Below are 12,648 nucleotides of genomic sequence, written 5' to 3' on the forward strand. Positions count from 1 at the left end.
TTTCCAGCCATACCACCTAGAAGCAGCCAATCTTGTCTAATGCTACCAGAGACAGGTGGGTAACCAGTTTTTGGTGTTGTCAGGTACACAACATCTTTTGGGGGCAGGAAGCTCCAAGAATATGGCTGTATCCATGTGGATACAGAATGTGGACTGTATCCAATTTGCAGATAACATTGTTTCCAGCTATAAGGTAGGAGGGAATAGCTGTCCTTTCTTCCAGCTGTCTTTGGGAGTGGTTCTGGAGCTGTTTTCTCCCTCTTTTGAGAATTCCTCTTTGGTCTATGGTAAGTCATGAAGGGCTTACTGCTTTCTGGTTCAATTGAGTGACTCATCAGACAACTTCAGTTTAAAAAGAATCAATATTGCCCATAATACTTACTGTTTGTCCTGACAGGAACCTGATAAATAATATGTCTTTAAAGGATCTTCTTAAATTATGATCAGCAGATGACCAGATGTAAATTGACATGAAAAACCTAGTAGCAGTAGCTATACTACACGTATTTTTTATGGATGCTCTGGTGTCTCACTCAGATCCTGCTTTTCCCATGAGAACTTAAGTCAACTGAAACCCTCTTCTCAAACCTCTACTGAATACCAGTAACACCGCCTCCTCCTAGTTGGAACTTCACTAGTCTTTTTGGGAAACTTAAGGTTTCTCCAAACTGACACCTGTAAAACCTAATCTTTCCATTTGCTTCTTTTCATCCTTCAGTCTTCCACTCAGTTCCCTTGAGACCTAGCACACCCCATTTCCGCCCCTGCTTTCTCCATCCTTCTGTTCATCCCTGCCATTCCTTCTCTCTCCCCAATCAGCCTCCCAGATACTTAAACCTTAGGCTTGCCATTCTCTTAATAGACTCAAAATACCCCTCAAACAGCACCACCTAAGATGGACAATGGAAGAACCACAGCTTCCCTGACCTTACACATCAGGACAAGGGAGAGTCTGGAGGTTAATAGCAAGTAAAACTGGTTACTTGTGTTGCTGTTTTACTAACTCATGACTAAAATTTTTAAATGAAAGCTATAAGACCTTATGTGTGTGTGCATATATGTGTATAAACATGTATATGTACATGTGTGTATTTATATGTTGTTTTGTATTATACTACTTTTCCAACACTAAACAATTGAGTATATATGTACATATGCATATATATGTATATATCTATGTATACATATATACATGTGTATTTGTGTGTTCTGTTTTGTATACTATTTTTTCCAACACTAAACAAGTGAGAGAATCCAATATCAACAACAAAACAATTACCATTGTTTCAATGACAATGGTGAGGTTGCCTAAGCCATCAGTCAGAGCTACATAGCTTCCTCCTTCCTTTAAATGGCCAACTGTCTTCAAGTAGTACCAACCTGGTTGAGTAAACTGAGATGTATGCGCTGTAGGAAAACAGAGAGAAATGCAAGTAAAATAAAAATGATGATAAGAGTTTCTTTTTTAAAAAATGGCAGTTTAACCAATTGGAATCTGTTTCTAGAAAGCTATTTTCTACTTTAGAGAAAATATATATGCCAATCACATTTCACTTTTTAAATAATTAATCTATTTTAATGGTATAACTGCACAAAGATTCTTGAAATGACTGGTAAAAATAAGTGAACTTACATTAGTATGCATTAGTTGGTTATTTTTTACCAAAAGCAAAGTTGTTACTCCTCTAACTCAAAGTTAAGTTACTCTTCCTCTCAATCTTTGTTCAACTCCCGTTGACCCATTCTTACAGAACGAACAAAGAAGTTAAGCTTAGTAATGCACTTCAAAAACTGTTTCTATGTCCTCAATTGTTTTATACGTATTTGTTGTCACCTCTAAACTTTGTCCTTATTATAGTATGCAATATTTCACCTCCCCACACTAAAAGTGTATATTGTCTTGGAAAGTAGGAACAACAATTTAAACATTTAAGGAGTTACTCAAAAGAAACATGTAAGTCCAACTTAATTTTTTATATATTCAGAACAAGTAAAATAGTTTAGAATAATATCACAGATACAAATGAGTTCATGATTACAAATTTCTAAGGACGGCATATCAACTAAAAGAGAAAATCACCAAAATAAGGGTTTAAGATATAAGCAGGTTCGTTTTTATTTATCATTTTTCTCTGAAAGCAACTTACCTTTGGAAAAATCATTTTTTAAGTACAGTGAGTAGTTATGATTTTAGAAACAAAAGTCACAAATATTAGTTACCAAAAAATAAAAAATAGAAAACTTTTATTGAACAACAGATTTTTAAATTTAAGTTACATTCATTACTAGTCATTTAATATAATGACAACCCCCAATAAAAAAGTGGGACCATGCCATTCATCATCTATATGACCTCAACTTTCTTTGTGACTAATGAATGACACTATAATGTTATTCTGTGCTTCAATGGAAAGGGCTGGATCTGAGCCCAATGGTAGTGGCTTATGCCTGTAATCCTAGCTACTCAGGTGGCTGAGATCTCATGATCACAATTCAAAGCCAATATGGGCAAGAAAAGTTCGTGAGACTCTTATCGCTACTAAACTACAAAAATAAAAATAAAAACCAAGAAATAGGAGTTGTGGCTCTAGTAGTAGAGCACTAACCTTGAGCACAAAAGCTCAGGGATAACACGCAAGCCCAAGAACTGGCAAAAAAAAAAAAAAAATAGATAGCTGGATCGATAGGCCTGTCTTTGAACTATATAAATTATGCTTTTTCCAAAAGACATTTAACTGATTCCCTCTTGGCTGCACAAAACTTAGCTGACCTCCATTTATACTTCATCTCAAATTCTTTAATTCACAGAAATTTGTGCTATGTTGATTTTTCCTTTGAACTGGTTCTAACATTTTCTTTACATCATACGAGAAACAAAATCTTCATCATGTGTTCTTTTCTTATTTATATGTAAGGTATGATTGTGTCTTTCTGTGAAAATTACCTTTTAACAACACACATCAGTACATTTGGGGAATAGCCACAATATTTTACTTATTCAATTAACAATTCAATAAATATAATAGTTGTTACTTAGTATTTGTTATTTACTCACCTTTGATCTTCTTAGCACAATGATCAACAAAACAGTTACCTAAAAGACTAATTTTTAACTTAGATACTATGAATTGAAATAAATCTTTATCAATACTTCACTTTATTAGCCATTATGATTTGGGATTATATGCTCTAGGTGATTATTTCTGTCTACATCATTAATATTCCTTCTTCCCTGCTCCTTTCCCTTCTTTCTCTCCTGGTCATTTCTAAGGTCCTGGGCTATGAATAATCAAATATAGAATACAGTAACCTAATTAAAGTAACCTAATTTCTCAAGACAATCTTATTAAAACACTGACCAATCTCCCTTAAAATGGAGACACACCAAACATGGACAGATTTTGTGATACTTGAGTGTAGAGCATCTCCTGTAGGTGTTTTCTGGTTTGCCTCTCCAGGGGGATTTTAGGGTAAGATAGAATGTGAGCCTTACCTGACACCCAAATGGGAGATTCCACTACATAGTGCCCACTCCATGGCTCCTGGGCAGTCATTAGTCCACATCGTCCATAGGGCAACTCTTCATAGTAACTAGCCACCAAATTCCAAGCAATTGTACTTTAAAAAAAAAAAAAGCATGTGATAAAAGCTTGGAGTAAAGAATCCTTACCATAATTATTATGTAAATGAACATAAAATGATGGCCCAAGAAAACAGAAACTGCATAAATTTACTCACATTTTGAAAACTTCAATGCTACATATAACTAAACATTTTAATGATGAATCACATCATAAAAAAATACAAATGTATATGGAACGTACAAATTCATAGCCAATGATGTCATTTCTATCTATGTCATAAACTTGAACCCAATGTAAATGAATGCTGTCTATGCCTGCTTTCCTTTCAACAGTCAGCCTTCATCATGTCTCCATCTTATGACACAATTTATAACGGAGAACTCTGAAGTGTCGGAATGTCTGGGTTCAGATCCTGACTCTACCATTCAACCTCTCTGGACCCCAGTATCCTCATATATAAAATGAGGACACTGTGTGTACTCAGATCATGAATTGGTTGGGAGTACTAAACATATTAAAGCATATGACAAACATGGATCAAGATTGAGCTTTACTACTGATAGCATTTTGTTTTAGCTACAAGCATTAGTTGGATCTACTTGCTGGTCTACTTTATGGCTTATTCTTTCAGTTGATCAGTCCTAAAAGTCCACAGCAGATATTGAAGCCTAAGATTGTGACTCAGAAAAGCCAAACATAAAAGATGAAGTTCTTGTACCAGGCTGAGTTCTTCACATCTAGATGAGGAGAAGGAGGAGAAGGCATAGAGGAGGAAGTGGAGGAGGAGGAGGAGGATGATAAACAGCTTAGAGAATTTTATTTTTCTGATCAAGCTGGCACCTATTACAAAATGTCAGACTACTATACTTAGGCAATAAAAGAGTTCTAATTATCTCAAGGCAAAGTAGAAATAATACTCCCAACTTTCAAAAATCTCACTATCTGTGAACATTACACATGATTTTGCTCATAGTTTGCATAAGTCCTGGTATCTTCTCTGCATAGTGATGGAACTGTCAATCAGACAAACTTTCTGGAAGGAATTTTGTAAAAGATGTAAAAAAGCCTTCAAAAACTCCATTACCTCTCACCTAGATACCTCATGTCTAAGAATACAGATATGCACAAATATATTTACTCATGGCTGATTATTTGAGTTTATAAAAAGCTATGGATTAAAATAACTTGCATTTTTTCTAGGAAGAGAAAAGCATAATACATTCTCAACATTGGTGTTTCCCAAACTTGTGCAGAATCCAAATCATCTGGACTAGATAAACAACGTCCCAAGATCCCTCCCTGTAGACTCTGGCTTCAGTGAAGCCTCAGCAGAAACCTAGCAGTCAGCGTAGCAAGGATCCCAGGCTCTTCTTCAGACAAGGCAAGATTAGGTTCACCTCAATAATCCCAGCTGTTTAGGAGGTGGCAATCAGGAAGGTTACAATTTGAAGCCAGCCCAGGGAAAACGTTTCTGAGACTTCATCTCAAACAACAAAATCCAGGTATGGTAGTACAAGCCTACTATCCCAGCTCCATAGAAAGCACACACAGGAGGACCACAGTCCAGCCCAGACCAGCATACTATGTCAGACACTACTCAAAAATTAACAAAAGCAAAAAAGGTAGGGTGTGATTCAAGTAGCAGTGTGTAGACCTGGAAAGCTCAAGGCCTGAGCTCAAACCCCAGTACTAACAAAGTATTTTTTTCTTTAAATGTCAATATACATAAAAATTATAGTGTAGTCATGTAAAAATATCCTTATGTTTGGGAAACAGACAAAAATATGTAGGTATAAGTGGCAAAACACATAATTTACAATTTATTTTATTTTATAAATTATAATTTTTTATAAATTTTACTATACATTATACCTCAATAAACCCAACTTTTCTTAATATAAGCTATATTCAAATACAGGCATGTAAGTTCAGATTTGATGTAAATGAGGCTAATAAAAAGCAAATGATGATTTAAGATAACAAAATAGAGGCTATGAGAATAACAGAGTCTATGTTAGCATTTTCTATTTAATTGTTCCCTTTAAATGTTTATAATAAAATTCCTAAAAGGGTATGAATAACTTACGAAGTCATATAGCCATTGATGTAATTCTGATTTAATATTCGAGCCCAACAGCCTGCGCCCACATCACTGTTTAATGTACTAAAATCTTCAGAAGACCAAAGTTTCTTTCCAGTCAACCTTGCATTGTGTACTGTATGGGTCCCAGGATAATGAGCCCTAGGAAAGAAAGTATAACCATAAGTTAATAACAGGATAAGACAGTTACATGAATGTTTCATGTGTCTTTGTCCTTGTTTGATTAGTTGTGTTTCGTGTGGAGTGCTAAATTGGGAAAAAAGTCCTCTGGTGGGCGGCCTCGGCAGGTTGATTGCCAGGGGATGGAAATCTCCACTGGGGAGGATCCCCCTGAGAATTTTCAGGGCCCTATGGACTTTCCATCACTCTGGCTGGCAGCTTGTGGACGCTGGACATGCCATCCAAGGCGTAAAAGCCTCTGTTTCTATGTTCTGTTTTGTCTTGACTAGTTTTGTCTTTGAGATTGGTACCAGTTTTAAACATAAACTTTTGTTTCCCTTATTTCTGTTGTCCATTTACATGTCTATGGGCAAAACATTTACTAGGTACTGTGTCTCCTTCTGCAAGAAGGCAGAAAAAGTGCAGGCTGCTAAGAGCTGAGTTCAAACAGCTGGCTAGGCTAATCTTAGCCTGAGAGTAAACACTAAGAGTCAAGTGCTAGGTGGACTCAGTAATACTCCAGGGGACCCCAACCCAGTTATCTTCAGTGTTTAGTATGCTAAGATACTTTGCTAAAACTAATAGGCCCTAGCGAATAAGACTAAACAATGCTAAAATCATTCATTAAAGGTTTTGTTTTAAGTTTTGGTCATTACAAGAGTAAGATTGGAAAATATACCTTTTGCCACTAAAAAATGTACGGCTGATAGTTGTTTGGACTGCTTTTAAGTTCTGTTTACATTAATACCTACATATGTGAATGTATAGTATGTGTGTGCGCGCGCACAAATGTATGTGGGTGTGAATGTGTTCAAGATTAAAAATGTATGATGTAAAAATAGGTTAGTTTAACTTTAAACTTCAAAAGATCATCGAGTTTGGGCTTTACCAAAAGCTTTAAAGGATTATTACTTTATTTTAAAAGGAACTATAGTTAAAAAATTCTTTAATTCATGGTTAAAAATAAATAAATAAATAAATAAATAAATAAGAACTTAGCATGGGCCCTTGAACCTATCCTCAGTAGTGAGGGGTAAACTGACAAAAGTGCAGTTTAGCCGATCCACGTGATGGGACAGCCGTAGGGTGGCGTCCATTCATAGTGGGAGAGGGCAAGCTGGCCCCAAGGCAGTTCATCAAGCTCTAAGGAGTAGGATGGAGATAGGCCCATTCTATCGGACAGGCCAATGGAGGCCTTTCTTTTATTTCTTTTGTTTTCAGGTATAAACATTGGAAACCTCAGGGTAAAATGTATGATTTGACTGATACTTCTAAAACTGCCCCTTAGGATGGATTAAAATTGGAATATCTTAAAGGAGATTTAAAAGTTTATTTACCTGATATAACTCGATTTCTGTACAGGTTTGCAATTTGGATGTATCAAAAAAGCAAATATGCTAACTCTGAAATCTCATGGTTATAATTCTGGGGCACACTGCTAAGTGTACTCTTGTTACAATTGTTTTGGGTATCACTTTAATGAATCAGGTACTAAATTTTTTAAGTGTAAACTGTACTGTAACAGTAAGATTAACTATCTTAAGTCACATATAATCAGGTAAATATTTTAAAGTATATAAACTAATGGGGGATAGAAGTACACAACTTTCATTAACTCTCTGTATATAGGAAAATGGCTCTTTTAAAGCAGACAACCAGGAGGCAATGTGCCCCCTGGGTTTCAGTTTTTCTATGCAAATACAGGCTGAGGTAAAGGTGTGAAAGCCTCTACTTTAAAAGGTTTTAGAATGCCTTTCTAGATAAGAAATTTGGAAGTGAAAAACAAGCAGCATGAAGCAATGGGTGATACCTAGGCTCCAGATTTCTTTTAATACAACCAGGCTTGGTAAAAGACTTGAGATCAAAAATGTATTCTGAGATATGAAATTTAAAATGTTTTAAGTTGGATATAGGAAAACGATGGCTATCAAGATGATTGTTTAATTACTACTCCAGTTTGTTTTACAGGTTTTCAATAAAATGATTTATTATTTGCTGCACCTGATAAAAATATTGTATCAAAATTGTTACAAATTTTGCCTTTAGACTTTCAACAGTATAATTTAATAATTGCCCCTGATAAAATTCATTTAAACAGAAGAACCATTTAAGTATCTGGGATATTTAGTTAGAAGACAAGTAATTACCCCCCAATTAATAAAAATTCGTACTGAAGAGTTTAAAACTCTTAATAATTTTCAAAAGTTACTAGGGACATCAATTGGCTTTGCCCTTCCTTAGGAATTCCCAGAATTCCTAACCTATTTTCCATTCTTCAAGGAAATTCGGATTTATGTAGCCCTCAAAAATTAATTGACACGTCAGGAACTGCTCCTAATAAAATTTGGCAAATGGATGTAACACACATCCCTGAATTTGGCCGCTTACAATATGTGCATGTATCCATTGATACACATTCTTCTTTTATTTGGGCAACACCTCTACCAGGGGAAAAAGGGACTCATGTCATTCAACATTTACTAGAAACATTCGCAGTCATGGGGATTCCTTCTCAAATAAAAACTGACAATGCACCAGCTTATTCCAGTAAACAAGTACGAAAATTTTTAGAATTTCATAACATTTTTCATGTTACAGGAATTGAATACAATCCTCAAGGTCAAGGTATAGTAGAAAGAGCTCATTATACATTAAAAACACAAATTACAAAACTAAAGAGGGGGAGTATGGATAGTACTGAGGGATATGCAACTTCTATGAAAAGTATTTATAAAACAGCCCCTGCTGTCATTGCAGAAGCATTATTTGTCCTTAACTTTTTAAATTTGTCTCAAGGAGATGTTTTAGCAAGAGCTGAGCGACACTTCCTAGCTCCGCCTATGCAAAACAAACCGCAGCCGGTTTGGATTAGATTGGGGGTTGGGCTAGATTGGGTCCCCTGGGAGTTGTTAACCCAGGGGCGAGGGTATGCTTATGTTTCTACAGAAGACAGCCCATCTTTCTAGCACCTGCTCCAGTGGATCCAGCAACAAACACCCCTCTGTCCATCAAGGGGGTGAGACATTCTCATTCAAGTGATAAGGCCATTCAAATGGACAGGTGTGCACTGGTAACCTGTACGGGCTACATCAGAGGTAATGTATTGGGCCTATATTTCTAACCCTCCTTTATTACGTCCATATTTATGGACAAAAGCCCCTGTCTCTGTTTTTACATCTATTCCTAATTTACTCTCTCCCCCTATGGGTCTGGCATTCCAGTCTTTCCTATGGAAGAGGAAAGATCATTTAACTTCTCTTATTCTCAGTTCTCTAAAGCTATCTGTCAAGGCCGTTCCCCATGTTACCCTTTTAGATATCAATATTGGATTCAGCATGGAGGTTCATATAACTCCAGTAGAACTCGGCTGATTAGACTGTCTTCCTGGTCTGTGGGATCTCATACCTATAAATTAGATAATTATCCTAGCCCTGCTGGCCTGCCTAAATGTGACAATTTTACTTATCTGAACCTGAACTTTACTGAAAGACATTGGGAAAGTTGTCGAGGAATTTTTCCAACTATTTGGAATACATCCCAGCATACTTGGTATGATTGGGGACCTTTTGGTGTGTGGTTGAAAAACTGCACTGAATATAACTCATCTTGTGACCCTACTTTATCTATGAACATGTCCAATGCCATGTCTGCTAAACAGCTTTTAGGGTGGTTTGGAGCAGGCTTTAGTGACCCCCGGCCTGCTCTCGCCCATGGAAACAGGCTATTTCCTCCACAACATCATCTCTAGAAATTAGCAGCTTCTCAGGCTCCTGTATTGCTGGCCAATGGAACTTACTCAGGAACTAAAGGATCCTCCGCCTCCTACAACTTCACAGTTGTAAAGACCTATAATATCTCTGCTTGTGTTCATTTTCCACAAGTACTGATGGTCGGCCCCATAAACATAACTAAATGCCATTACCAGCATAAATTGTAAATTGTATACTTGCTTGAATAACAATGTCACCTTTAATTTTAGTCAAGATAGGATCATGATAACTAAGAATGCCATTACCAGCATAAATTGTAAATTGTATACTTGCTTGAATAACAATGTCACCTTTAATTTTAGTCAAGATAGGATCATGATTTTAACCCAGCGCAACTCCCTTTGGGTTCCTGTTCGTATGCATCGTCCCTGGGCTGGAGGACCTGTACAAGGATTAGTAATGCAGTTTTTTAAGCGGCTTCTGAAGAGGAGTCGTCGTGCCATTGGACTGATTATTGCAGGACTCGTTGGACTGATTGCCATTGCTACAACTGCAGCAGTATCCGGAGCCGCATTGCGACAATCCGTACAAACTCATGACTTTATGGTGCAGTGGCACCAGGACTCCCACAATCTGTGACAACATCAGCTGGAAATAAATGCCCACCTTCAAGATGAGATAGAAGCTGTTAAAGGAGTGTTTTGGCTTGGACAGAAATATTTGGCTTTACAGCAACGATTGTTTTTGACTTGTGATTGGAATTCTAGTCATGTCTGTGTAACACCTTATAAATATAATGCCTCTGAATATGAATGGAATGATATACAAATGCTTATAGATGGAGCCATACTAAATGGTACGTTAAGTGAACAAAGTTTATACAGGGAGGTTTTTGAAGCTTTTCAAAAGGAATTGCCAGATGCCTCTTCTATTGATGATATAGCCCAAGGACTAGCTCAGACCTTAGAAGGATTAGACCCTAGTGGGTGGTGGCTAAGTATTACCAATAGTGTTGGAAGTGCTTCTATTGTCTTAATACTTATGATATGTGTCTTTTTCTTAGGATATTGTTCTATCATAGCTATAATGAAGCGTTTCACTAGGAATAATTCCTCTGATGTTTTACTCACTGCCCTTAAACTTTCCAGAGAAGCGGCTGTGGAAAATTAATAAAAAAGGGGCAATTGTTGGAGAATTAAAGTCTCCAACCATTGGAAAAATTTGGGCCAAAGGAAGCCACCTGTTGTGAGAATCTCCTTTTCCCCCCTGCTTAGCAAGTCTCCTTAGGGAGTCTCCCTAAGGAGACTTGCTTGACCAGCTGCCTTTAGTGTTAGATTCTCACTATAAACAGGAAAGTCTCCTCACTGTTATTTCACAAGTATTTGGAGAAGTCAAGATTGATGATATCTAGCCTTAAGGAGATAGTAGCTAGGAGATAATTATAGTTCTACCTCAGTTGTATACAGTTCCTTGTTTTGATATCAACAATTTTGTAGACACTACCTCCTGTAATTAGAAAGGCATTTGTACCAAGTTCCTGCCCTCACAGTAGGAAATTTCCTCCACTTTTGTATTTGAGACAAATGTCATGCTGTATTGATCTTTTACCTGTAATTGTAAAATTGGTTTCTAACCCTATATAAACCCTGGCCCTCTTGCAATAAAGTATGCATTGGTTCACTCGCCTTGCATCCCCCGTGTCCTGATTTCGACTGCAGTTACCCAGGTTCAACAGGATCAGAGCTATATTACTAAGGATTTATGATTAAAAAGTCAGTACACATGCCAAACCATTTACAAATGTAAGATCTCTCAGCTGCAGGAGACCTAAGGAACTAACTTTACAACACTGCTTTCATAATTTCTAAAATTAAATACTACCACTTAATCAAAATAAGATGCTCATTTTATTACTCCAAATAGCAACATTTTTTAAAATACATCTGACTGCTATAGAAAGATCCCCAAATACCTAAATCTCAAAGGGCGTAGGATTAAGTATGGTTTGTACACACTTCCCTTAAATAAACAATTACCTTCTGTGAATAAGATCAAATAGTGAGGCAAGAAAATCAAGAGTCCCACCTAGAGCAATCAACCGGTGGAAAGCAGGCCTTACCCTATTACATCAATCACCTTCAAGAGTTCAGGGTCAAACAGCATGGAAGAAGAAATAGGCTCCCAAAGATTGTCACTTGCTATGATTTTCACTTGCTGGAAACCTTGGTAGTCCAGCATCCTTCTTAATACCTTTTGAGAGATAAGATCAGAGGAATGGTTTGTAGCTATTGAATTATAACAAAAATAGCTAAAGAAATGGCTCCAAAAGCTCAGCACTCAGGGTGACAAGGTTTAGTATTGTTTCTCAACTGAAATGTGTTCATGGGGAAAAGAAGTTTTACAGCAATTTCCCTTCTGACTTTAAAAGTACGTTTAACCATAGAAATTGGGATAGAGAAAGAGAGCCACATAAGTAAAAATAATCAAATGGTAGTAAGTAAGCCCAGATGTAATTACTATTATTTTGGCATGCTTCCTTCCAGGAATTTCCTATGCAGACCTAACAATAAAATTGGGCTACTAGTCACACAATTTCATTTAAGTATTTCTCAAGGTCTTAAAGTACTTGATAATTTATATAATAACAGAATGACAGAATTCTTAATATTTTAGACCATCATAGTATAAAGAAATATTCCATTCTTACTATCAAGATTTTCATGGTTATAAATAAGACAGAAAAATAAAATCAATCTATAGTACTATTTATCTACAAAAATTAAAGGAAGCTGAATTCTAACAGGAAATAAACTAACAAAGCATACACAGAGTACCTTTATGGGTTCTCTGGGCCCCATGAGGACTCTAAAAGAAGCATAAAACAGAGTCTGGTAGCAAACACACATTAGAACACCAGAACTGCTGAACATCAGGGTGGTTTATGCATATAATCCTTGCTACTCAGGAAGCTGAGATATGAGGATTGTGGTTTGAAGCCAGCCAGGGTAGACAAATCCATGAGACTCTTATCTCCAATTAACCAACAAAAGAGCTAGAATTAGAGGTTTGGCTCAAGTAGTAGAGCCCCAGCAGT

General features: G+C 36.6%; 1 protein-coding gene across 2 annotated transcripts in view; it reads right to left on the bottom strand.

The window, feature by feature from the left end:
• The window catches only part of Galc (galactosylceramidase), a 39,397-nt gene that overhangs the window by 13,158 nt on the left and 13,591 nt on the right, over nucleotides 1-12,648 (bottom strand). For both annotated transcript variants that reach the window (XM_048361833.1, XM_048361834.1), the window contains exons 7-10: nucleotides 11,674-11,804; nucleotides 5,671-5,826; nucleotides 3,494-3,618; nucleotides 1,280-1,407 (exon numbers count right to left, since the gene is read on the bottom strand). In XM_048361833.1, the coding sequence (XP_048217790.1) occupies nucleotides 1,280-1,407; nucleotides 3,494-3,618; nucleotides 5,671-5,826; nucleotides 11,674-11,804 (540 nt within the window). The remainder of the gene's footprint in view (nucleotides 1-1,279; nucleotides 1,408-3,493; nucleotides 3,619-5,670; nucleotides 5,827-11,673; nucleotides 11,805-12,648) is intronic.

Source organism: Perognathus longimembris, chromosome 14 (genome assembly GCF_023159225.1).
Source record: "Perognathus longimembris pacificus isolate PPM17 chromosome 14, ASM2315922v1, whole genome shotgun sequence".
Lineage (NCBI taxonomy): Eukaryota > Metazoa > Chordata > Mammalia > Rodentia > Heteromyidae > Perognathus > Perognathus longimembris.